The 26,928-nt window shown below is 47.0% G+C and overlaps 1 protein-coding gene and 1 pseudogene across 7 annotated transcripts in view; one reads left to right on the forward strand and one right to left on the reverse strand.

The window, feature by feature from the left end:
• CGNL1 (cingulin like 1) overlaps nt 1-8,837 on the forward strand; it is a 174,038-nt gene extending 165,201 nt beyond the window's left edge. For 5 of the 7 annotated variants that reach the window (XM_034938830.3, XM_055099046.2, XM_055099045.2 and 2 more), the window contains 5 exons: nt 1,822-1,905; nt 2,599-2,723; nt 3,718-3,826; nt 4,202-4,365; nt 5,472-8,837. In XM_034938830.3, the coding sequence (XP_034794721.1) occupies nt 1,822-1,905; nt 2,599-2,723; nt 3,718-3,826; nt 4,202-4,365; nt 5,472-5,610 (621 nt within the window). In that variant the 3' untranslated portion in view covers nt 5,611-8,837. The remainder of the gene's footprint in view (nt 1-1,821; nt 1,906-2,598; nt 2,724-3,717; nt 3,827-4,201; nt 4,366-5,471) is intronic. The other 2 variants (XM_055099044.2, XM_057299950.2) reach the window with 1 other exon arrangement.
• A 6,014-nt stretch (nt 8,838-14,851) lies between these two features.
• LOC117975942 (uncharacterized) lies at nt 14,852-26,032 on the reverse strand (annotated as a pseudogene).
• Nucleotides 26,033-26,928: the final 896 nt, after the last annotated feature.

Raw genomic sequence — 26,928 nt, forward strand, 5'->3', positions numbered from 1 at the left:
TCTTTGGACCACCTGGTACCCCCTCACCTAGGGGCAAAGGCCCAGCTTCCCCCTGTGGTGTTGGAGGCCTTTGTGTCCCAACCCTGCCTGTCCCACCAGCATCATTTAGCCCCCTTCCCCGTTGCCCACTCTGGGCCAGTGACATCATGCTGTCTGACACACCTCGGTCAGGACAAGGGGAGCCAGGGAGCAAATGCAAGCCTGGCCCAATGTGGGGTGTCTCCTCTGGCCATTCCTGGGACCCCAGTTCTTGCTCTCCGTGGGGGACAGTGAGGAAGGGGTGAGCTTATCTTTTACTCACTGGGGTGCTTGTACAGGTGGCGAAATTCAACTTGAGGCCAGGCCAAGTAAGCCTGTGTCAGATGCTCTCCAGGCCCTGGTGTCTGGGGCTGTGTGTGCACCTCTTAGCCATGTTGGATCCTGGAATTCGTTTTCATCCTTAAGAAGGAAAAGGTGGTTTTATTTTACTGGCTTAGCTTGATTCTTCTGGCTTCTTCAGGCTGCCCTCTGCTGGACAGTTCTGGCAACAGGGTCTGGAGCCTCCGCCTCATAACTCATTTTACTCTTGCACAAGCCACTGGGAATTGGGAGAAGAGATGCTGATGGTCAGGCGATGGGATTTCTTCCCTGGTGCTACACAGTGAGGCTCCTTTCCTGAGCATAGAGGAAACCCTCAGGAGTGTTCAGCCTTTGTCAGGTCGTCTGATGTTGCTCAGCATTCTTACTGACTTTTGTTTCTGGCATAAAAAAGGAGAAATCTAGCAGTGTCTGAGATATGCTCATGGCTCTGGGAAGCCCCTTCTGGAGTTTGAGCTTATAATGCAGCAGTCAGGAGCACAGGTGAATGCTAGCTCCCCCATTCCTGGTTATGTACCTCTTGGGGAAGTTGAGTGACTGACTCATCCTGGTTCACCTGGGACTGTCCCAGTTCAGCATGGAAACAGCCTGAGAACATCCTCAGTCCAGGCAAACTTAGACAGTGGGTCACCCTGCAAGTTGATTGACTTTTGGAAGCCTTAGTATCCTCAGAGAGATACTGTTACCTCCTTCTGAGGGTTGTTTGTGAGTGTCATAGGATCCTACCTGTGGAGTCTAAGCAGGTGTGCCAATTTTCTAGGGCTGCTGTAACAAAGTAACACAACCTGGGTGCCTTAAAACAACAGAAATCTATTGTCTCATGGTTCTGGAGGCCAGAAATCTGAAATCAGAGTGTTACCAGGGCCATGCTGCCTCTGAGACCAGTAGGGAAATGATTCCTTGCCTCCTCCTAGCTTCTGGTGGTTTCTGGCAATCTTTGGTAATCACTGGCTTGTATACCCATCACCCCAATCCTCCATCTCCCCAGAGTGCCCTCCCTGTGTCCGTCTTCACGTGGCCGTCTTCCCTGTGTACGTGTTTGTCTCTGCATCCAAATTTCCCCCTTTTAAAGGACACCAGCCATGCTGGATTAGGGCCCACCTTAATAATCTCATTTTTAACTTGATTACCTCTCTAAAGTCCCCATCTCCAAATAAGGTCACGTCAGAGGTACTGGGGATTAGGGCGTCAACATATCTTTTTGAGGGGACACAGTTCAACCCCTAAGAGCAGGGCTAGCTTTGACTCTTACTGTTATTTGTATTACCAGTATTGCAATCATCAAGAAACCAAGAAAGAACTAAGAAACAGATCCCGTACCCCAGAGCAGATGGCACGAGGGGCTGGGTAGGGCAACCCCCTTCATAAAGTGGAGGTTGACATTCAGTTCCTTGCCACCATTTCAGTACAAAAGATACAGGAACAGTCCTTCTAACCTCTGGGCTTTTGTTCTGCTTGCTGTAGATGGAGCAGGTGAGGAATGAGCTACTTCAGGAGAGAGCTGCGAGACAAGACTTGGAGTGCGACAAGATTTCCCTGGAGAGGCAGGTGAGGGCAGCCAGCCTGTGAGCTGCCTCCCCGTCCATCCGCTAACCCTCCCCCACTTCACTGCTTTGAACTAGAAGCCCTTGGAGGTCCCTCCTTTACTTGGCATCCCAAGAACTCTGGGGGGTAACAGTCCTTTTCCAGAGTTGTTTTTCCCGGTCATATGAAATCTGCATGGAAGCTTGGCAGCTGAGGGAGGAGGAATTGCGTGTGTTATTTTCTAGATCCTGAAGAGAGCTAAATTCTAATGTAAAGAGAATGAAAAAGAATCCACGTCATCAAACACATGAGTGACTCAGAAAGCTTCATCGGGTCATTATTTCTTTTACATGATTTCTGTTCATGTTCTTCACTGCACAGGACTGGCAAAGGAGCCTATTTCTCCTGTCCCCCTGTAGGTTTATAGGGCAAGGCAAAGCCCGTTTGACATCCGGGAGTCTTAGGACATGGCAAAGGTTTCATTCAGGCTTATGAGGGAGTGTGATAGAACCTCTTCTTCTGGCCTGCAGCTGAGTTCAAGGGTTTTCCTTGGAAACATCTCTGTGTTCCCCAGGTCTCCAGGCCACAGGCCCTGGTGCGGAAAGCAGCCTCATCGCATGCAGCGACCAAACACCAGGTTCTGCCCCATATTCTTCGCTGCTCTGCACAGAGCGTGGCAGACACATAGCCCCTCACAGTCTCCCTATGTTGTTCCAGAACAAGGACTTAAAGAGCCGGATTATCCACCTGGAAGGTTCCTACAGGTCCAGCAAAGAGGGGCTGGTTGTGCAGATGGAGGCCAGGATCGCGGAGCTGGAGGACCGCCTGGAGAGTGAGGAGAGGTGAGCCAGGCCCACCCACTGCAGTGCAGAGGCCCCAGTGGGCAGTGACAGTCCCATCGCAACGTGCTCTCACATTTGGGATCTGTCCTGATCCTCATAGCCTGTGAGGAAGGCAGAGCAACTACACCCTTACTTTTATTATTTCCATTTTATAGGTGGGAAAACAGAGACCCATCAAAATAAGTGACTTGAGTAAGGTAGCCTGGCTGGATACTGGTGTAGCTGGGTAAAAGTTTAGGACCCCCACTTCTCAGTCTATGGTGGTGCCACTGTACTTGCTGTCCCTTTTCCCGTTCTCTAAATAGGACAGGCTGCCTTGGAAGCTACCGTGTTTGAGCCACGTTAGAGGCCAGAAGGCTGACTCTGCCCTGGTGGCCAGGTGAATTTAAGCAGAGGCTGACTAGCCACCAGTCAGAGATGGGGCAGGTCCTCCTGCAGTGTGTGGGAGGGACATGGGATCAAGTGAGCACACTCCTTTCCAGCAACTCAGTTCTCTGCAGCTAACTCTCTAATGGCAGCCCGAGGGCCAGCACCAGGTTCAACTTGAGCAGCCTTCCAGCCGTCGTTCTGACTCACAGCCCCTCACCTTCCTAGAAGGAGCGTGGTGTGCTGGCATTTGACACTTTACATTATCTATTGTGTTAGTTGGACTTTTGGGGAGTCAGGCCAGAACAGCCTGGAGTAGACCCAAGACATCTGCAGTTTGTGACTTCTTGCCTTACAAAGTAAAGCTCAGAAACTCCAGGCAGGTCGAGCCATGGCTCAGCCCCTTGCTGGCTCTGAAGCCTTGGGCCAGTCACTCCCCTTCTCAGAGCCCCATTTCCTCACGTCCCTCACAAGCAGCTTTTTCTCCTGTGAAGTTGTGTTTCCCTGACCCTAAGCCTTGAGCTGACCAGGCACCCCTGGCTGGAACTTCCCCTCCTCCACAGCCTAGGCTGGGCCCCCTGCAGGGATGGGAGTGAGAGGGTTCTTGGTTCTGTCTCCCCTCTTCCAGGGATCGGGCCAATCTTCAGCTCAGCAACCGGCGGCTGGAGCGGAAAGTGAAGGAGCTGGTGATGCAGGTGGATGATGAGCACCTGTCACTGACTGATCAGAAGGACCAGGTGGGAAGCCTCTGCATGCATTTGCTCTTAGATGAGATAGCGTGTCTCAGGCTGAGGGAGCAAGGGAGGCAAGGCCTCCCTGAGCAGGAGTGGAGTGTGAGTGGGCTGATTCCTCCCTTTCCACGCACCCAGTCACATCATCAAATGGGGGCTTCTTGCCTACGTAATTAGGGGATATCAGCAAATTCTACACCCTGAGTTTGGCTTTAAAGAGTCACCCTGTCTTAGTGCCTGCTCTCCATGTTTCCCAAGAGACTGGCTGCCCCATTGCCCATGTCTTGGTTGCCTGGGGAGATGGTGGCCGGACCTGGGGTAAGCTGAGCGCTGGGGCTGGGCCATCAGCCGGCACTCAACCCACACTCTCTCCCCGTGCAGCTGAGCTTGCGTTTGAAAGCCATGAAGCGGCAGGTGGAGGAGGCTGAGGAGGAAATCGACAGACTGGAAAGTTCTAAAAAGAAGCTGCAGAGGGAGCTGGAGGAGCAGATGGACATGAATGAGCATCTGCAGGGGCAGCTCAACTCCATGAAGAAGGACTTAAGGTGGGAAGGTGTGGAGGCCACAGAGGGCCGGGTAATCTCCCCACAGTTGAGACAGGCTCTGCTTTCAGAGCATTCACACTCCTGTTGTCTCAAGCCAGCTCCTCACTGTTGCTTTTGGGGTTATCGTATCTTAGAGATGAAGGTGGCTGTGTCCACTTTAGTCACCTTACGTGGGCAGTAGGGTCTCATGCATGTCATTCTTATACCAATGCCCCAATGCCAGCTGAGCTGGGTAGATATCATCCCTGTTGATCATAAGGGGAAACGGAGGCTTAGGGCAGATAAGACTAGCTCACACCATCATGGAGGGGCAGTTCCTGGGCCATCCTGGGCTTTTTTCTGACTTAGGGAGAAATAAGGTGAAGTTCTGGTTTGTATCCTCAAGAGGACTAGGATTCCCCAAGCCTGGTTTCCAGGAGAGAGCAGCTCTCTGAAGCTGTCTGCCGTGGTCCTAAGGATGGAGACGTGGAATGCAGGGTTGGGGACTTTGTGGGTTGCTTTTTCTGCTCTAGGGTCTCTCCCCGGGGTATGAGGTAAGGTTCATGAGATTAGGTTCATGGTAATCCATAGAGCTGAGCCTTTCTTGGAGGCTGGCTGTGACATGGGGCTCTGTGCTGGCTGCCTGGGTAGTTCTCATCAATGGACAGAAGGCTCCAGCCCATTGAGAGTCCTGTAAAACAGGGCCTATCAGGTCACTGGCCCCAAGGTTGGCATTAGGGTGCAGCATTTAAGAGGGCACCAAAAATCTCAATAATTAAGATAGATAACATTTTAATGCAATATTTAAAAGATAATGCATGCAATCCATGGTGAACAAGATACCAAAATTTTAAATTAAGACAAGATCAATAATAACAACCTGGGGAAATCAACAATACTGATCCTATCCCAGCCTGGCCCACCCCACCAGCACAGGCTTTCCGTGCCAAAATGGGGGCGGTGGACTCCCTGTGGCTGAAGGGGCCATCAGGTGGAGACCTGTTACATTCATGTGTTTCTTTTCTGTGCCACTCAGTGGGGTGCAGGGACAGCAACCCAAAACCCTCCCTTGAAGTCCAAATTAGCTATGGGCCCAGGGCCAGGAAACATGCCCCTTGTCATTTCAGCAGACTGAAGAAGCTGCCGACTAAAGTGCTGGATGACATGGATGACGACGATGACCTCAGCACGGATGGGGGAAGCCTCTATGAGGCGCCTGTGAGCTACACATTCTCCAAGGACAGCACCGTCGCCAGCCAGATCTGAGTGCTTTCCCAGCCTGTGGAAGTGCCTGTCATTCCTGCAGGAGCTGCAGCCACCCAAAGTGGGAGGCAGGGAGGGGAGCATCTGTCTGCCACTGAGACCTATCACAGCCTCTTTGCACAGCATGCCAGCTCCTCAGTGTTACATTCCTCGCCAGGGTCTCTCAGTGGGTCTTCGACAGGGAGCTTTTGCAGTTTAAAATGTTGGGATGCCTGAGGACCAGGAGCCACCACCCACTGGGGTGTTGTGAGAGATACACTTTGGTAGGCTGAGGCCCCTGTTCCACAGCCACTATTTGCATTGCTGTCCCTGCCCCCTCATCACTCCCCCGCCAAGACAAAGGGTCCAGAAGGCTAGGACTTACTTAATAGCACTGTGCAGGGAGGAAACCATGTATAGTTTGTACATATTTTAAACCAGACCTTCTCACGAACTGCTGCTGTTGGGTTTGGAATGTGATGGAGGCTTGGTAGGGTGGCTGGTTTGTAAAGTTCATGCATCTATATTGAGTATTCTTTTTTTTTTTTTTTGAGATGGAGTTTCATTCTTGTTGCCCAGGCTGGAGTGCAATGGCGCAACCTTGGCTCACTGCAACCTCTGCCTCCCTGGTTCAAGTGATTCTCCTGCCTCATCCTCCCAAGCAGCTGAGATTACAGATGACCACCACCACTCCTGGCTAATTTTTTGTATTTAGTAGAGATGGGGTTTCACCATGTTGGTCAGGCTGGTCTTGAACTCCTGACCTCAGGTGATCCACCTGCCTCAGCCTCCCAAAGTGCTGAGATTACAGGCATGAGCCACCGCGCCCAGCCATTGAGTATTCTTTTTTAAAATATGAAGCTATTAGATTTTAAGTGTTGAGGAGCAGAGGTGAGAAGAGAGAGAGAGAGAGAAAGTCAAATAAAGTCAAAGACCAGTTTGGAAACCAAAGTTGGAAAAGAAGAATTGTAGTGGTCATGGACAGCTAAGACTGAGCATAGCAGTTCACAAGGTCTGGGTAAACAAGTCACTGGCACAGGGGAAAGCCAGAAGGTTGCTTGTGTCTGTGACTGCAGCTATGGCCTTGTTTGCTTAGTTTATCTAGAATTCTGTTATAATTTCTGAACTGTTCTGAGACCTGTTCCCAGTCACTGATTGCAATTTCTTTTACACAGGTTGGGTAGGGAGAGTTGTAGGTAAGGCCTTAAACAAATGAGGCCGTTTCTGGAAGGATAGGGCTGTGTGGTCATGTCCCACAGCAAGCTTTTGGGATCGGGGGAATAAGAGGGTATGGAGGAAAGGTTCATAGACTTAGGTGTGAGAATGAGGTGGGAGGTGTCTGGTAAGGTCATGGGGGAAGGGAGATGAGAGAGGAGATAGGCAGATGTGGGTATGGGGCCCAGTGTGAGAAGGAAGACAGAGAAGTTCTTGAAAGCTGGGGGATGTGTGGGCAAGAGGTGGATTGAGCAGGATCTCAGGATTATGTCGAGGAAGGGAAGAAAGAAACAGAAGTCAGGCAGAGGCGTGTCTGTGCAAACTGGAGGACTCCTTCCAATTTCCTGAAACAAAGCGACATCGCCAGCAGCAGGCTGGCAGGGAGTGGTTGAGGTCTGGGGGCCAGGCCACATGGCTGGAGAGGAATTTCAGGGAGCATAGCATCGGGAGGATGCTAGATATCCAGGGACTCCCTTCTGGCCTTCCTGTGTCACCTCACAATGTGACAGTCCCCAGGCATGCCCACAGGCCAGGCCCAGTCACAGCTGGGCTTCCACAGGTCAGAATATGGGACAGGACATGGTCAGAGAGAGGACCCTGTGAGTTGGTGACATATATGTGGCAGAGATGGTAGTGTTCAGCTGCTTCAGCAGTGTCCCCAACCATCCCAATAGGGTGGGGGCCTGTGGGCCAGAGGACTCCATGACAGTTGCCATGGAGTCCCACCTGCGCCAGGTCAGAGCCCACCCGGCAGGTTTCAGAGTGGTCAGCCCAGTTTAAGGGTGGGAGTCTGGAGCCAGACAGCCAAGCCCCTTCCACATCTACAGGGTCACTGTCATCCTCACCACAGCCAGGGGTGATTCTCACCTCTGCCTGCTTATGTGGGGTGTGGCCGATTCCTCCCTTTAGTCATTCATTCATTTAGCAAATATTTATTGGGCATCGGTGATGTGTCAGGCACAGTCCTTGGCACACAGAATACAGCAGTGAATTAGACAGGCAAAAATTCCTCCCCTCCTGGAGCTCAGTGTCAGGAAAGGGGGTGATAAATGACAATCAAATCGACATGGAGGTTGAGCACCTCTGTACTCAGCCCTCTCTCTGTCCTTCTGAGGACGCAACAAGCCTGGTTCCCTAGAGCTCACTTTGACCCTCGATATGTTCATAATTTCCCTGCTGCTTCTCCCATCATTAGACATCTGCCAGTAAGCCTGCTGAGAGAAGCCTCAGCCCACTCATACCTAGAGACGCTGCTGGGGAAGGTCAGCACACCCAAGAACTTTGGGAGTGTGTGTCTGTTTTGGTTTGTGAGAAAGTAGCTGCCCCTCATTCTGGCCAGTTCTTTCCAGTAGCCGTGGGGCTGGCTACAAGAAGCAAAACTGCCCATGCAAAGAGAACACAGGTCACTTTTCAAAACACTTGCATCATTACCCTAAAAATAGGCTGTTATGCGTTTTGACAATTGCGCTATCCTACACTCTGAGGGAGTTGGCAATGCATGTGGTATAGTGGAGTGGGAAGAGTTGAGACTGAAAGTTAAGAGAAGGGTTTTCAAGTCCCGGCTCATCTCACCCCAGTGACCTTGACAGTGTGCTCACTCTCAGAGCCATGGATTACGTGGGACAAAGTGCAGATTAGGGCCCACGGTCCTTTCCAGGTATAACATGCTATCGTTCTTTAATTTTATTATATATACATACTTTTCTTCTGTTTTTTGCTTTAAGAACTAACCCCGATCAAGAGTATTTTCTTTAGCTAGCTTAAAAAGAAAACATATATTTTATGTAAAAACACATACATGGCCAAATGCAATACTGAAGAGACAATCATCCTGTATCTTTTATGGTTTTTCCTGCTTCTGAGTGTCGTTCTACAATGCCCGTTGACTTATTCCATTGCGTCTCTGCTTTAGGGTATGGTTTGGTTGCTTTGGGTTGTCATGAGAAAGAGACATTCTCCTTGCAGCTACCTCCATGTAAGTGAATTCCTGGATAAAGCAAGATTTCCTTTCAATAAACGCTGTCACCCAGTGGGAATTTTGACTCTCCTGTGATTGTGACTTCTTTGTTTTCTCCAGAGCTTGGCTCTGTGTCCTTTAAGAAACTGCCAAGGTGAGTGGCTGGGAGCTACTGAGGGAAGTGGAACTTGGAGGCCTTCCGCCCTGGGACTGGTTTCTGAAACAGAAGGGTGGGGACTGGTCAGTGGTGAATGCTGAGGGAATTAATGGCTCTGGATTCTTGTGATGTTCTGAGAAATCCAAACTGCCCGTTCCAGAAAATGGCAAAAGAGGAAGCATGTTCAATGTTAATTACAGAATAAGCAGGAGCCCCCTGTTTACCCCTTTTCCTAAATTCGAGGTCTTCTGCAATCCTAGTTGGCCCATAATCTCTCTTGATCTCACACCAGGCACATAGCAGGCACCACAGTCTCTATTTTACAGAAACCAAAGCAGCTTCCTCATGGAAGGGGACTGATGATGATCATTGTCCTCAGATCTATCTATTCTTTGCCCTGTCCCCTGGAGGCTGACCCGTACAGGCCATGGGTTCCCTGATGGCCACTCTGGTTGGGTTCAGCCAGTGGGAGCAGGTGGAATTCTGGGTGTGTCTGCATCACTCCCTGCTCTGTGTGGCACTTTCAAGTGGGCTCCCCTGGGACTTGGGTGATCTCTCCTTCAGCCTCCAGTTCTAAGGGCGGGTCATGGCTTTCTCTTGCTGTTCCTCTCTGGGTCCCTGCCTTGGTGGGTTCCTGCCACACTGCCCACCCACCAGAGCAGCCCTTCATTGAGCCGCCGCAGTTCACTGCTGTGTCCTGTTCAGAGCTCCGTCCACAACCGCCTCTGCCTCCAGGTCAATGTAGATGACCTATCCCTCCAGCTCTCTGGCAGCACTGATTCTCCTCGTTCTAATTGGAAGGGCTAACCTAATGTAAATGAGATTTTTTAATTTTTTTTTTTTTTTTGGTTTTTTTTTTTTTATTATACTTTAAGTTTTAGGGTACATGTGCACATTGTGCAGGTTAGTTACATATGTATACATGTGCCATGCTGGTGCGCTGCACCCACTAACTCGTCATCTAGCATTAGGTATATCTCCCAATGCTATCCCTCCCTCCTCCCCCCTCCCCACCACAGTCCCCAGAGTGTGATATTCCCCTTCCTGTGTCCATGTGATCTCATTGTTCAATTCCCACCTATGAGTGAGAATATGCGGTATTTGGTTTTTTGTTCTTGCGATAGTTTACTGAGAATGATGGTTTCCAGTTTCATCCATGTCCCTACAAAGGACATGAACTCATCATTTTTTATGGCTGCATAGTATTCCATGGTGTATATGTGCCACATTTTCTTAATCCAGTCTATCATTGTTGGACATTTGGGTTGGTTCCAAGTCTTTGCTATTGTGAATAATGCCGCAATAAACATACGTGTGCATGTGTCTTTATAGCAGCACGATTTATAGTCATTTGGGTATATACCCAGTAATGGGATGGCTGGGTCAAATGGTATTTCTAGTTCTAGATCCCTGAGGAATCGCCACACTGACTTCCACAATGGTTGAACTAGTTTACAGTCCCACCAACAGTGTAAAAGTGTTCCTATTTCTCCACATCCTCTCCAGCACCTGTTGTTTCCTGACTTTTGAATGATTGCCATTCTAACTGGTGTGAGATGATATCTCATAGTGGTTTTGATTTGCATTTCTCTGATGGCCAGTGATGATGAGCATTTTTTCATGTGTTTTTTGGCTGCATAAATGTCTTCTTTTGAGAAGTGTCTGTTCATGTCCCTCGCCCACTTTTTGATGGGGTTGTTTGTTTTTTTCTTGTAAATTTGTTTGAGTTCATTGTAGATTTTTTAATTTTAATAAATGCAAAGCCTTTGTATAGATTGTTTCCTTTTTTTTTTTTTAAAGTCAGGTATGTTGAGGTACATAATTTTCTAATTTGTAGTAAAAGTCACCCTTTTTAGCATTATTTGCTTTTGTATTTAGGCCTCTTTATTTGGCCCCTCAGCTGAAGTCCTCTTGGTGGAAATGAGATTCTGAGCGGATACCTTTCCCTCACGCCCTCAGGAAGAATGTGACTCAGGAGGCCCAGAGCCAAAGGAAAAACATCCCCCAGGCCGGCAGTTCATTTCCTTCACATTCTCAGCATTCCTCCTCTGAGCTTGTGGATAGTTACGGGGAGCCTGTCTTTGTTGGAAGACTGTCATTAGCCGGAAATGTTTCTGTTCTAAATCTTCAAATGATTGGGGAGAAATGACTTGACAGGTTCCTCTCGGGGGTGTAACAGCCCCAAATTCAGACGTTCTAGGCTTTGCAGAGGGATCCACATGCCTTGGTCCTGCCCTCAGACCTGCCGAATACATAGGGCTAAAAATTGTCACTGACTTTCACAGGCATGACCAAGGCCCAGCCCATCTCTGTCAACAAAGAAAGGCTGGAGTGTGTGCCCCTCACTGGTTATGAAAGCTAAGAGAAGTGCAAGTCAGAGAGACATTCAACAGTAAGTTGAAGGTAGTCTGGGGGGAAGGTTGCAAGGTTCCCACTGCGCAGGATCTCACTTGGTCTCACAACAGTTGTCAACAACTCCCAGGGGATGGGAAGTGTGATCCCAGAGGTTTGCAGGGTAAATGCAATTAAACAATTTTTGAAGAAAGGTGGAAACTGGTTTTTTGGGAGGTAAGGAAGCTAAGTCTCAGGGAAGTTGGGCATTTTGCCATCAGCCGCACATAGAGTAAGTAGCCAGCCCACAATTAGCACCTGCCAGTGTGGGCCAGGAACCGCCGGCGAACAAGGTTTAGGCCACGGACTAGGACTTTTAGGTGCTTACAGTAGGGCTACAAAATCGTTATGAAACTAAATGGAAATGACCTGTCAATATTAAGTACTTCATATATTTATGTGATGCCAAACGTGTCTGTTTTTCCTTGTGCTTTGCTAGCTCTCTATCTGCAGTCCATACCCACTGTTTTCCCTGAGACCATATATAATTCCACAGCTAATGTGTTGCACTCACTTATTAGGTACCAGGCATTGCCTAAGCCCTTTATGCCTATTGGCTCACTTGATCCTCACGATCATCCCCTGAGCAGGTCCTGTTGTGACAAGTGAGGCAACCCAGGCAGAGGTTACTAACCTAACCAAGGGCGTGTGGTAGGATGTGGGGGAACTGGAACTGGATTCTGGGTCTGGCTCTGGAGTTCACACTCTGCTGCCTCTCACCCAGCCTTACACGTCCTGGAGGACATAGGTCTTTAATTTGGTCCCTGTATTAGGGGCTCCTACGGACTCCCAGTCATCCAGATCTCCCCTTCAATGGCCAGTTTCCATGCAACTCGACAGCCTGCTGCCTGCCTCCATCCTGAGCACAGCAGTCAGAGGCAGGTGGAGATGAAGTGAGCCATGGAAGCCACGGGTCTCATGGACGTGGCTGGCCAGGACATCTTAGCTGTTCCTCTAGCCTGGCTGCTTTGGTGCCACTTAACTGCTGTGATCTTTGGATCTCTCATTTTATCCTGAGTGCTCTCTTGCTGCCAGGCCACCCTGATTTCTCTGAGTCTGAGCTGCGTGGGGTGGCTGCTCTGCTTGGTCATTGGGCCTCCCCACTGTCTCACTGTATGGAAAGTGGTTTTGGGGCAACATCAGCAAGTCTTCGAGTTTGGGTGGTTTTCAGGGAACATTTATCTTCCCAACCCCCAGACTGCTTTGTGACGAAACTCTCCTGTTGCTGTACCATAATAATAATAATCGTCGTGTGGTGCACATTACGTGTTAGTCTCACATGCAAAACTGCACTTGCAACCTGAAATCAGCAGACTGTCCCCAACAGAACACTGTCGACTGAAGTCCTAATCAGACCTCTAGCCCGAGTACTGGGTGTTGGGCTGGAGGCTGGAAACCTGGGCTTCGCAGCAGTGAGCTGTCTTCCTGGAGGTGGCAGCATAGTCTCTGCCAAGCCAGGGGAGTGGTCCCAGTGGGAATGGGCTCTGCCTCCCTGTGAGTGGGCAGGAGGCTGACCTGTGTCCAGACAGGGAGAAACCTTGTGGGTCACAGCAAGCTTTGGGACTTACGGGCATGTGCAGAGCTCATCTGGAAGGAGGCAGACGCCTGGGCCCCCAGCCTTTCCCATGAGTAGCAGGGCTACAGCTGTGGAAGTAGGACCAGCCTTTTGGCGCAGTGTGTGGTGGGCTGGAGGTGGGAAGGGTTGTGTGTGCAGGTGGTGGGTAGTGCCCCTGCCACACGTACAGATCCAGGGCATCTCCTCTGGACCCCTCCCAGGGACTGTAAAACTTTACTATGGGAACAGACTCAGTAGTATTTTGGGGCAGCGGGAATGGTTCTTTACTAATGCCTAAGATCCCTTAACAGGGCAGAAGCCATAATTGGGCAGACCTTATGGGCCAAGAATCTTTTGCACTTTATCTGATTTAATTTGCATCCTGTGAGGTAGGTGGCACTACCCGCTTTCACGTGTTAGGAAATGTGTGTAAAGATCAGTAACTTGCCCAGGGTCACCCAACTAGTAGCTAAAGTGGCTAAAGTCCCAGGTCTGTCACTCTAACCACCCAGAGTGGCCTTACCCTGTACATTCTCACCCTGTACATTCTCACCCTTACCCTGTACATTCTCACGCTGCTGCCCCTCTGAAATAGTCACTGCTGGCTTCCCTAGCTGAGGACACTGGGCACAAAGGCTGGGCCTCTGGATTGCAAGTCTGTGCTTGCAGCCTGAGGCCCGCTCTAAGGGAAGGCAGATGGCCTGCCTCTCCTTTCTGCAAAACCCCCTGCCACCTGCTGCGTGCTGCCAGCCTGACTCACTGACTCCAGCTACCTCTGGGCCTCTGGCCCTTCTAGGATGGGCTTGTTTTCCAGGAAAGGGTTTGGAGATTAAGATAAGCCAGCTGCCTCCAGTGAAAGGCCCTGCTGCCTTGGAAAGGGCCGGGAAGGCTGCCATTCCAGCTCCTTGGTTTGCTCGCTTCTCTCCGTGGCTGGGGCTGCCTCGCCTTTCATCCGTCCCTGCCTATCGTTGGGCATGAATAATGAGGCTCTTTGGAGACAGGCATAGGACTCCCTGCAGAGCGAGGGATTTGTAAAATGGGTGCCCAAGCTCCCTCTGGGGCTCCGGCTCCCTCATGTCTCTGTCTGTTCTTCCTGGGGAAGCTGCTGCTTGTATTTAGATAATGAAGAACTAGAAAACAGAACTGGCCTCCTTTCAACCTGCCGCTTCCTCCAGCCTGGGTAGGATCCAAAGCTCTGGCCTTCCTAAGCAGTGCTTGTTCCTGACTTACACATGGATGGTTTTCTAAACCAAGTTCATTTTCTGAAGCAGAGTATGAATAACTCACTCTACTACCTCCTCCCCTTCATGGCAAAATTTTTTCTTTTGTCTGTATTTTCACAGCTGCTGGCTTCTAAAATCAAGGTGCAAGTTGCTTTGGGGCTTACTAAAGTCGCGTGGCCTTCCCAGGCCCTGTGGAAAGGTTAGGTGCACCCAAGATAACCAGGGTTGGTTATTCCCTGTGAGAGAGTCAGAGGGGTGCAGGCTGGAAGCACAGCGCTCCCTCCACCCCTGCGCTGGTCATCATGTGGAGCGTGTGCTTTCTAAGAAGTGCCAGCCTGTGTCCAGAGCCTGCTGGGCAGATGTTAAGCCAGCTGTGGACTTAGTCACAGTGACTCTGCTACCAACAACAGCAACATGGACGTTTAGGGAGGAGCAAATGAGAGGAAGGAAGAAATAGGCAAGGTAACAAGGCTTGATATCTGATCTCTGGGCATTTCCAATGGAGGGATTTGGTTTGTTTATGTTTCCACCACCAAGAATTAACAGTGGTTAACAGCTGTTCATATCTGTCTGCTTTACATTTTTAAATAAACATTACAGATAAAATCGAAGTTCTCTTTTTGTCCCTCACTCCCTGCCAAAGGCAACCACTATTCTCAAATCTGCTGGGTATTCTATTCAATTTTATTTTTACGTGTATGCATCCATGAACACCATGTAGTATGTTTTGTGTGTTTTAAAATGTCATATACATCTCAGCGTCTTGTACATAGTACTCTGACTTTTCCATTCAAAATTATGTTTTTTTGAGGCCTATGTTGATGTAGATTATTTAGTCATTTGTTTTTCTTTTTAATCATTGTATTGCTTGAGTACATAGACAAATTTATGCAACCAGGGCGAAGCTGTAGATGGTTCATATTTCCAGCTGGGAGGGAGGACTCGCTTGGTTTTATAATATCGAGCCAGACGGTGAATCCGGCTCTCTATCAGAATCAGAAGGAATTTAGCATCCTTGTCCTTTCTGCTCCTCTCAAGATGCTTTTGAACAGCGACTGCTTTCTTAATTAAATGGTAGAGATCTTCAGGGAGATCAGAAGCAAGTCCCTTAGACTTAAGAATTCTTATGCCTGTCACAAAACGCACTTGTGCAGCACCATGTCAGTCTCTCAGGATCACACCGATTTGTGGAGGAGTCAGGCCCTTCTTGGTCAGTTTGTAAATCTGCTCCTTCACATTGTCAGATGTCAACTTCAGCCAAGTGGGGACGCTGTGGTGATAGAGCACAGCCGACCGGGACAGGCCCTTCCCGGGCACATGAATGCGACCTGTGATGGCGGCAGTCAGGAAGTGAAAGGCTGTTTTTATTTTTTTGTGGTCATTTTTTTGGCAAATTAAGTGTTGAATGTTGAGTTTTTTAAATACTGATTGCTTTATATGCCATCCGCTTCAAAAGGAGTTGAGTTCTGCTTCAGGCATGACATGGTAGCTGGTATCAAACTGAACTCTTCCGCTGGGAACAACTAGAAAAGGTGGGCAAAAATTTCTTAAAAGCAGTTGTTTGAAGACCTGGAAGAACAACCAAGACACTCTGATGTGGAATTGGCCATTGTTCTTCCCTGGCTGCTGTTGCTATGGGTCATGGTGCTCACAGCCCTCTTTGGATGCTCGGATGGGTGAGAAGGGTGCTCACACAAATGCCCTGCAGTTTTTTAAAACAAAAGATCACCCCCTTCAGTTAGAAACTGAAGGTCGCTGTAGTGGAATCCAGACAGCGGAGTCTTTGGGCACGGGGAAGGCTGGCAGGGGGACACTGTGGAGCAGAGCCAGGGCAGGCCAGGCTGGGAGCTATATTGTAGACTGCTCAAATTCTACCAAGATTCTAAAATATCTCAAGTGTAATTAGGGATGCATTGTTTAAAAAATAGTGTAAAGGAAGTCAGTACCTTAGTAGCCACACCGGGGAGTGGTAAGACCCCAAGGGCTGACCTGACCAATGGCACAGTGACTGAACTGCACTGTAAGGAGAGGACCCAGGCAGGTAGTGTCAGGGTGAGGTTTGGCTGAGCTGGGATGTCCAAGTTTGGGACCAGAGCTGACCAGGCCTAAACAGTAAAAGAGGAACACCAAAAACTGCCCCGGAGGAGTTCCTTCTCCATTTTCACCCCAGAGCACTGTTTCCCCTTGTCCTTCCAGTATGGAGAATAAATACTAAAGAATATTGATTGGAAAGAACACTGAATTCTTGGCCTGTTTTGGGGGTGGCATTTTCAGCTTTCCTTGGGTGGCCACATGTCTAGTTTCAGGCTCACAAAGACCAAGGTCTCACCAGCTCTGTCCCCTGTGGAACGGTGGTGGCATCTTCTCTGTGATGGTGAATTTTAGATGTCAACTTGACTGGGCTAAGGGATGCCCAGATAGCTGGTAAAACATGAATTCTGGGTATGTCTGTGAGGGTGTTTCCAGAAGGGATTAGCCTCTGAATTGGCAGACTGAGTAAAGCAGATGGCCCTCCCCACTGTGAGCAGGCTCTGTCCAATCTGCTGAGGGCCCTCACTGAACAAAAAGGTGGGGGAATAGAGGATTCATTCTCTACTTAAGCTGAGACATCCGTCTTCTCCCACTCTGACATCAGCGCTCCTTGCTCTCCAGCCTTCAGACTCTGAATGGGACTTACGCAATCACTGCTACCCGCCCTCCCACACCCCCATTCTTAGGCCTTTGGGCTTGGACTCAATTACAGCTTGCAGGTGGAAAATCATGAGACTTCTCTGCCCCTAACTGCATGAGCCGATTCCTATAATAAATCTCTCTCTCTCCACACACACACACCCACTGGTTCTATCCTTTGAGGATCCTTGATTAATACACTCATTCATCCCTTGAAACGCCCAACTCTGGTGTGGAATTGACCATTGTTCTTCCCTGGCTGCTGTCGCTATGGGTCATGGTGCTCGCAGTCCTCTTTGGATGGTTGGATGGGTGAGAGGGGTGCTCACACATCCCTGGGCTAACTGGGGTAGTTGCGTTGTTCATTTTGCTATATCCCATTTGGACCCTTTATGATTGGAGTGTGGACTACATTTAGCAAACTTTTAAGTTCAACCTAGGAGCTGGAATCCTTACATCCTGGGAGTAGCTCTTCGAACACTTTGGAACTAGAGGCATGCATGGTGGTGGGTGTTCTTAGGTACGCGTTTCCTAGATGGATGGTCCTGAAATGGTATGACACCTCAACTTGCCAAGAGGCCTCCCGTGTGCTCCTGCTTGGCAGGTGGGGAGATTGAAAAGATTCATTACTTCCTTTACATGTTTATTTTTCTATATAGAATAAGGTAACTGTATTACCACAAATTTGGAAAATAACACCACCATACTGATGCAACCATTATTAGCATTTTGGCTCATTTCTTTCCAGTCTTTTTTTCCTACACAGTTTTTAAAGCATAGGTACAACTGCAGTGTTTATATGATTTGTATATGCTTTTGTTGTCACTTAACATTATAGATATTAGATAATCTTGATCACTTTTTAAAAATGCTTTTTAAAAATACACTTAAAAATCACATCACATTGAGTGAATTCTATCATCAGTTAACTATAATACTATTTGTATATTAACAAATGTGTAGGATTTGGAATTCTGCCTTCCTACATCAAATACTGTTATATCTGTAGCTTTTTCATCTTTCAAATAATTTGCTTTGGCTAGATGACCAGAAAGAGAAGAGGAAAGACAACATCTTTAAGTCTCTATAAAAGTTCCTAATGTGGTTTGGCTCTGTGATCCAAACTTTATGTTGAATTGTAATTCCCAATGTTGGGGGAGGCACCTGGTGGGAGGCGACTGGATTATGAGGGCAGATTCCCTCCATGCTGTTCTCGTGATAGATCATTCTCACGAGATCTGATGGTTTAAAAGCGTGTGGCACTTCTCCCCTCTTTCTCTCTCCTGTTGCCACGTGAAGATGTGCTTACTTCACCTTTGCCTTCCACCATGACTGCAAGTTTTCTGAGGCTTCCCAGTCATGCTTCCTGTACAGCCTGCAGAACTGTGAGTCAATTAAACCTCCTTCTTCATAAATTACACAGTCTCAGGTAGTTCTTTATAGCAGTGTGAGAACGGACTAATACAGTTCCCAAGTTGCTTTTCAGAAGGGTTTACTAGTTTGTACAGACCCAAGAAATTACAAATGTGGCAGTTTCTCCCTTTCTCTCTCCCCTCAGCTTTGATTATTAACATTTCTTCCCGAATAATAGACTAATCTTTCTTTCATCAGGGCAGTCTTTTTATATTGTTAGTGAAATTTCTTTTAGAAATTGTCCTTTTGTGAGTCTTTTAAATTTTTTATTTATTGTCTAGTGTGGTTTTTGAGTAGCACATAAAATAAATGCAGATAGTACAGGAGGGTAAAACAATGAAAAGTGAGTCTTCCATCCTTGACGCTCATTTCTCCAGGCTCTACTCAGAGGCAATCACTGTTTCTAGTTTATTTTGTTTCTTCTGCTTCTTGTACATTTTTCTCGGGGACTCCTGGATCCCTCGCCCTCTGGCTTCCCACTGCCTTTCTGGTTCTCTTTAAAGGGCACCCTACCCCCAGCTGCATTGTCAGGCTCAGTGCATCTCTCTTCCCTAACAGGTCCACAGTGGTCAAAACTCTAAACATATGAACACTTATTGGGGAAGGTAGTGAGGATGGGAGCCAGTGGGGGAGGTGGCCTGGGAGGGAAATATTGCCAGATCTCATCTTCCTGAGATGGCAACAGGAGATTTGGACCAAAGGCTCTGGGTCTGTTGGGGGGATGGGGGGAACAGCATTTTCAACCAGGTGTTAGTAGTGGCTGCAGAAATGCGGTTTTCTGGGATCTCAGGTGGGCTCTTTAAAGAAGAGACTGATGGGTGATGGAAGCCTTCACAGTCCTGATGTAATAGCTGAGGTGGACAGCAGGGGGAGCTGTGGGACGCTTCTGGCCCAAATGTGGCACAGGAGTGGATTAGTGGCTCCTGTAATCCAGGGCCCCACCCATCAGTGGTGAAGTCCCAAAGAGGACTTTGGACAAAACGAAGCTTTGCCTTCCCAGTGTTGCCCAGGTGATCTGGTGTTCCTATGTTACTCTTAGGTGAACTGTTGCAATATTCGCATTGCAACAAATTGAATTCCAACATTTATTGTGAACTGCTATTTTGTGAGAGACCTATGTTATTCATGCATACCTTTCAAAGGGCAGTCACTATGCACCTAGTCTGCACTGGCTTATGCTGAGATGAGTAAGGCTCAGTTCTGGACCCAACGGGATCAGAAATGTCCACCGAGAACTAAAAAAACAAGGGATGGAATTTAAAGCACTATAAAAGAGGTATAGATGAAGTGTGGCGGAGGTTCATGATGGGAAGGGCTGTCATTGGCTGGAGCAATCAGGGCAGGATTCATAGAGGAAATGGCATTCGAAAGGGCTTTAAAATGGGCTTGAAAATTTAGAACTGTTTATTATGAAATTTTAATCTAGAAGGGTGCATCTTGGGTGGAAAAAACAGAGGGAACACGGGGATGAAAGCTGGGCTCAGAGGATCAGCCAGTTGCATTAAAATCCTGAATAAATGAAGTGGAGAATTACTGGAGGTGAGACTGGAAAACACGTTTGGATCCATATTTTTGGAGAACCTTGAATACCACTCTTAGTAACAAGGAAGCAGTAGCTGCTTATAATCAGGAGATTCTGGATAAAAATCAGAGGAGTTGGGGTTTATGCCTTCTTGTCATTTCTGAGAAGACGAGTAATTTTTTAAAATAGCCAGTGAAATTAGTTCCTATAAAAGGTGTGATCGTTGATCATCAATAAGGACAATCGGCTTCTCCCAATGGAGAAATCTGATGATCCATTTCACACATCCCTGGGTGCAAATTACTACCTAGTCTACACTAGTGTTTCTCAAACTTCAGTGTGCATCAGAATAACCTAGAGGGCTTGTGAAAACATAGACTGCCGGCCCCACTCCCAGAGTTTCTAGGGCAGCCAAGAATGTGATGCCAATGCTGCTGGTCTGGGGACCACCCTGAGAACCTCTGGGTTTAAACATCCTACCTGACCTTTCTCAGTATATCCACTGGGTGGCAGCAGAGAGCATCACAGGCACTGCACAGTGGTCAAACCTGGAAAGCCCGGGCAGAGGCTGTGGAGGACTATTTCTGTGTATTCAGTGTAGGTTATTTTTGCTGCCAAATGACAATACAAACCATCCACAGTATCAGGCTCTTCAAAATTCAAGGATGCGTTGTATAAGAGAATGATTGGTGACTTGGATCTTGTTCCTTTTCCAGGATGTCGTCACCACCAGACCCAGTCGAGACATCCTCTACCAGGCGCCCCCAACAAGTCCTTCCTTCAAAAAGAGAATAGTTTTTAATAACTTTCAAGGTCACCTGCAAAAGGGTTTCTGTTTGAGTAATGTCATGACTGTAAAGCTGGCAAAAAACTATATCGCCAGCTGATAGCTTGAGTCAAACTGGAAAATTACGAGCAAATTTTTCCATGAACCAAGAGGAAGTGTCCAGTCATTGCTGAGAGCAGGTTCATAGCTGTGTACAAGCTCTAGGAGATGGGGAGGCCCGTGCAGACCTACTTCCTTCAAGAAGGGCAGACAAAAGAAACACGTTTTGAGTTTGGGTTTTTAGGTGGTTGGGAAGTTTGTGTTATAGGATTTTTTTTTTTTTGAGGGGGGGATTTGTTTGTTGGTTTTTGTTTTTAAGTTATGAGAGCTATTTTCTTTTTCTTCCTTTTTTTTTAGAAGGAGTTTCACTCTTGTTGCCCAGGCTGGAGTGCAATGGTGCGACCTCGGCTCACCACAACTTCCACCTGCCAGGTTCAAGTGATACTCCTGCCTCAGCCTCCTGAGTAGCTGGGATTAGAGGCATGCGACACCACGCCTGGCTAATTTTATATTTTTTGGTAGAGACAGGGTTTCTCCATGTTGGTCAGGCTGGTCTTGAACTCCTGACCTCAAGTGATCCACCCACCTAGGCCTCCCAAAGTGCTGGGATTACAGGCGTGAGCCACCGCACCCGGCTCTGAGAGTTATTTTCTACTAACCAATGATGTACTGCTAGATTTTGGAATAAAAGATTCTATGTGTGTGGGGAGGGGAGGAAGGAGCAGAGTCGAAAAGCCCTGAGCAATGATAGGATGGATTAGAGTTTGGAAAGGGAAACGTGGGGTCCAGAACACACTGGTTAGGCTGTGGCAAGGGGGTCCTCTTGACATCCTCTAACCAGATCTCACAGCACACTTCCTGCCATCTCTCAGCAGAGACCAGCCCTCACCAGACCCGGTGCTGACATTAACCAGGTGCTGCCCTGAGCGAGATGGCGTCCTGCCACGCCTGCTCCGTCATCTGGGAGATGCTTTGTCAGCAGCTCCAAGGCCTCCTGTGGGAAGGCATGAACGTCTGTCCTCACGTCCCTGCTTCCCTTATTACCCAGCGGTGGAAGTTCAGCCCCCACTCTCCTATCTTCCTGAGTTCATCCCATCCTTTGTTGGCCCTGTTTGTGGTTTCTTCCTGTACTCTCTTTTATGGATTTTTATAGAATTTCAGAAGTGATTGTGATATTAGATGTGATCATCTCTGCTCTGCCTGCTGCTGGGGATGTGTGGCACTGACCCACTCTCCCCATTTTCCTCATTGTGGCTCTATAGTCAAAAAGGCTCTTAGGCCCCTTCTAAGTTCTTTCTTCTCCAGGCTAACATCCTTTTCTTCTTTAAGTCCATTTTTAACATTGGTTGTGAGTTAACTCCTGACCCCTCCCCCTCTGTCTAGTCCATGCTGGTCACTCCCTCCTTGCTCTAAAAGTGAAGGGTGCTGGTGGGAGCAGGACCTTCTGGCTGTCCCCAGGCAGGCCCGTGCCTCCCTCGAGGCTTTGAAATTGTGATGTGTGTGTCTCTTCACACCAGGGTGGGAGCCCCTTGAGGGAAAGAACCACGCCTTTCTCTCGGGAGAAAGCCCCTGTCAGACAGCAGGCATTTGAAGTTAAACAGAACATTATAATTCTGGGTCCTAACCTTTATAAATGCAAGGCAAGACTAGATTATGTTAGCGGATTTGTCAATATTCATTTGGTTCAGTCTTATTGCACAGATAGGCAATTAAAGCATTTTAAATGGGCTGTGCGTAAGTGTGGTCCCCCTCTCATGTACTTCTATAGCAGGCTTTAAAACACTGCATTGCCCTTAAAGATCTGCTTCTTGGATTTGGGCTGTTGAGATCTTTTCCTTCTTCCACATCATTCCCTCAACTTCTCAAGAAGTTGTCAACTTGAGATGCTGACACCTTCTGCAAGTGCACAGGGACACAGCCCTAAGAGTGATCAGCTACCCCCAGTGCCCATCAGTGGTTCAGTGAAGGACGGCATCCCTGCTTGGAATTTGACCATTCAGTCTGCCGGTTACCAAAACCATGTTCATGCTTTAGTGTAAAGGTTTAGCATCAAGGTTACGTCCCAGGTGATGCTTCAAATCCAAACTTCCCCCTTCCCTGGGCTCCTGTGGTCTTTTGTTCTCTTGCAGCGCTTCCGGACTGTGGTTAGCTGATTATAGTTATTTTTTCCTACATCATTAGGTGGTGAGCTTCTCCAGGACAAAGTCTGTCTCATTATTCATCTTTGTTTGTAGCAGGTGCCTGACAAATACTGATAGAATTAAAATAACTTTTGTTTGTCTCACATTTTGATAAACGAACAGGGCTATATTTACCTGAACGTTTATGATTTCATACATGGACAGCATATTTCCTCTTGGGCTTTTCTCTTCCTAGACTGGATAGATTTAATGATTTTAGTTTTATGTCATAGGACAACCCTCCACCTGGAAGAACTGAAGTTCTATTAAGTTTAGGGGTTTCTGGCTAATTTGTAAATTGTTGAGAAAGAATCCACCTTGTTCTGGTCAAAAGGTGACAAATATAGTTAACTTCAACAAAGGGCAGAGAGTCAACTATTGTTTCTGCCAATGATTACTTTTGTTATATGCTTGAGATCAGATACTAGTCATTTGTATCCCAGTTAAATTAATATAGATAGCATTTTCTAATATTTTCAAGCATTACTCTAATGCTTTTTGACGCCTATTTTGAACATCAATCTTTTAAACTCATTATATATTATTCTGTAATTTATAGAAAAATCATCACACTTTACCTAATTCTTGTTTGTTTGTTTGTTTGTTTTGAGACAGAGTCTCGCTCTGTCGCCCAGGCTGGAGTGCAGTGGCGCGATCTCGGATCACTGCAAGCTCCGCCTCCGGGGTTCATGCCATTCTCCTGCCTCAGCCTCCCGAGTATCTGGGACTACAGGTGCCTGCCACCACGCCCAGCTAATTTTTTTGTATTTTTCGTAGAGATGGGGTTTCACCGTGTTAGCCAGGATGGTCTCGATCTCCTGACCTCCTGATCCGCCCGCCTCGGCCTCCCAAAGTGCTGGGATTACAGGCGTGAGCCACCGCGCCTGGCACTTTACCTAATTCTTATAGGCAATATTTTCTTTGGTACTTGGGACTTTTTTTAAAGAATAGTATCCTCAAATTGGAATTATTGTGTCAAATAATATGAATGCTTTTCTGATTCAATTGGATTTTTAATTTTTATACTTACTCAAATAATTTATACTGACCGTTGAAAAACAGATAAGCAATTAATAATAAAGAAAGTCCCCCTTGCTTTCACTATTTAGAAATAACTACTATAAATATTTTTATGTATATTTGTGTACGCTTTTTTCTTTACATGGATGTTTATTTCACAAAATGTGGAATATTATTGTTTATGCTATTACATAGCTTATTTTTTTAAATTATTGTGAATTTTTTCAGCTATAAAAAGATATTTTCTCAAAAAATATATTTTTTCAAAAAAATATATTTTTTCAACACAGTTTTAATAATTGCACTGTATTCCATGGAATAATAATACTAATAGTTAACATTTGTTTTGTAATTTTTATATGCTATGCAATATTCTATTTGTTTTATATACCTAAGCTCATTTAATCATCACAATAACCCTGTGAGATAGGTACTATTACTCTATTTTAGCAAAAAAAATTATGCATAGAAATATTAAATGACTTGCCTAGTTATGGGCATACCATAAATGTGCATGACCCAGTAGGTCATTGTAGAACATTTTAGTTATTTATTTTTTGTTTGCCATCATAAGAAATATTGCTATTAATTCATGAAACAAATATTCACTGAGCTCCCATTCTATGCTGGGTGTTTTGCTAGAAGCTTCGTATATAAGGGAAAAACTGTTGCAGAAAGTAGGCTTGGCTGGGAAAGAGATCTATTTGAAAGGATCCTGGCATGAGATGGGGTTTTCTCTCTTTTGTTTGCTCACATCGCGGAGGGGAACTCCATACTGCAACAGCAGCCCCTGGCTGGATGTGGTTTTGTCTCTTTCGTCAGCAGGGATATCTCCCGCCCCACTTCCTTGCTCTCTCAGGAAGGCCCCCTCGTGCTCCGCACACCTGCCAGGGTGGGGCTTGTGGAGTTGACCTTCTTCCTTCCTGAATCAGACAACCAAACCAGAGGTGTAACTTCGGTGGCTGGTCCTGTACCTCTGATTCTGTTCTGTGTTCTAAGCAGAGTTTTCACGAATAATGAACATGCCTGGGAGTGTTCATTGCCAGTTATTAAAGAAAAATGGAATTGGCTACTGTACGGTGTTATAGTCCCCAGGTTATTCCACCCTTTCTGGCAGACTATTTACTCATGTACTTTTAGTATACTGAGGGAAGGCTAAGAGATCTCTGGCCAGTAGGTAGGAAAGAATAAAAAGTCTTTGAGTTTTCAGATATTTTCTTTTACTAGTAGCTTCCAGCAAGGCACAGTGGCTCACGCCTGTAATCCGAGCACTTTGGAAGGTCTAGGCATGTGGATCACTTGAGGGCAGAGTTTGAGACCAGCGTGACCAACATGGCAAAACCCTGTTGCTTCTAAAAATACAAAAATTAGCCAGGCATGGTGGCACGCGCCTGTAATCCCAGCTACTCAGGAGGCTAAGGCAGGAGAATTGTTTGAACCCGGGAGGCAGAGGTTGCAGTGAGCTGAGATCATGCCACTGCACTCCAGGCTGGTGACAGCAAGACTCCATCTCAACAACAATAAAAAACCTTTATTAACATAATTTACATACCATATTATTCACTCTTTTAAAGTGTAGAATACATGGGCTTTGAATGCATTCACAGAGTTGTGTAACAATCACCACTGTTTAATTTCAGAACATTTTCATTACCCCAAAGAGAAATCCCATACCCACTGTCGCTTCTCATTCTCCCCACCCAAATCCCCCAGCTCCTGGCCACCACTAATCTACTTTCTATCTCTATGAATTTGCCTATTATGGACATTTCATATAAATGGAATCATATGTGGCATTTTATGTCTGACTTCTTTCACTTAGCATAATGTTTTCAAGGTTCATCTATACTGTAGCATGGATCAGTTCTTCATTATTTTTTAAGGCTGAATAATATTCCATTGTATAAACAGAACACAAACAAAATATAAATTTTGTTTCTTCATCCGTCAATTGATGGATATTTGTGTTGTTTCCATATCTTAGCTATTATGAAGAATGCCGCTGTGATCATTTGTGTACAAGTTTTTGTTTGAACATATGTTTTCCATACTCTTAGGTACATTGCAGGCATGGAATTGCTGGGTGATAAGGTAACTTGATGTTTAACCTTTTGAGGAACTGTCAAATTGTCTTCCAAAGTGACTGTATAACTTTACAATCCCACCTGTCATGTATGAGGGTTTGTTGCATTTTTAATTGCAGTTACCATGAAGTCCGTAAAAGCCAGGCAGTCACAGCCACAGGGCACAATTCCAGAGTGCAGAGGAAGTTTTCCATACAACTCTGACCCTCTTGGCAGGGATACCAGGCCTGCATGTCTCGTGACTGCACATGTTGTTTAGACAATTGTCTCTGTTTGGTGACCCACAGTTTTCGTACTGATATCCGAGTTTTATTGGCATTGCTGACCTATGAGTCTGATGTCTTTGGTGCAGAGCCTCTATCACAGTTTTACCCAGAATCCCATTGCTTTGGACCAATAATAACAACATTCCCTTTGTACAGGTCTTTGCAATTTGCAAAGCACCGTGTTACTTCCCTTTTCTCCAGAGCCTTATGCTCTGCTTTCCAAGGTGTTGGCCTTAGTATAGCAATGTAACCGCTGCTAAGGTGTGTAATGTCCAATAAGATGCTGGCTTTTCCTCAAGAGACTCACTGAGTCCTAATATTTCCCTAGTATAAATGTATCAGTAATGATGAGGATGTCAGGTGCTACCATAGAGCAAAATGGCTTTTGAGGCTCCCTCAAAGCTAGTCTTAGAAGACTCCCCCTCTGTGTGCAGGCCATAAGTTTGGCATTGTTGTAGGAACTTAGTACTGTGTCCAAGCCAGAAGATTTTTCTTTTTGAGACCGAGTTTCGCACTGTTGCCCAGGCTGGAGTGCAGTGGCGCGATCTCGGCTCACTGCAAGCTCCGCCTCCCGGGTTCATGCCATTCTCCTGCCTCAGCCTCCCGAGTAGCTGGTACTACAGGGGCCCGCCACCACGCCTGGCTAATTTTTTTTGTATTTTTAGTAGAGACGGGGTCTCACCGTGTTAGCCAGGATGGTCTTCATCTCCTGACCTCGTGATCTGCCGGCCTCAGCCTCCCAAAGTGCTGCGATTACAGGCATGAGCCACCACACCCGGCCCAAACCAGAAGATTTTTCTACATCTTTCTTCTTATACAAAGATCGTTTGTGAAAAAGCTAAGATTGGTGGCAAGTTTTCAGG

The sequence above is a fragment of the Pan paniscus genome, chromosome 16 (genome assembly GCF_029289425.2).
Source record: "Pan paniscus chromosome 16, NHGRI_mPanPan1-v2.0_pri, whole genome shotgun sequence".
NCBI lineage: Eukaryota > Metazoa > Chordata > Mammalia > Primates > Hominidae > Pan > Pan paniscus.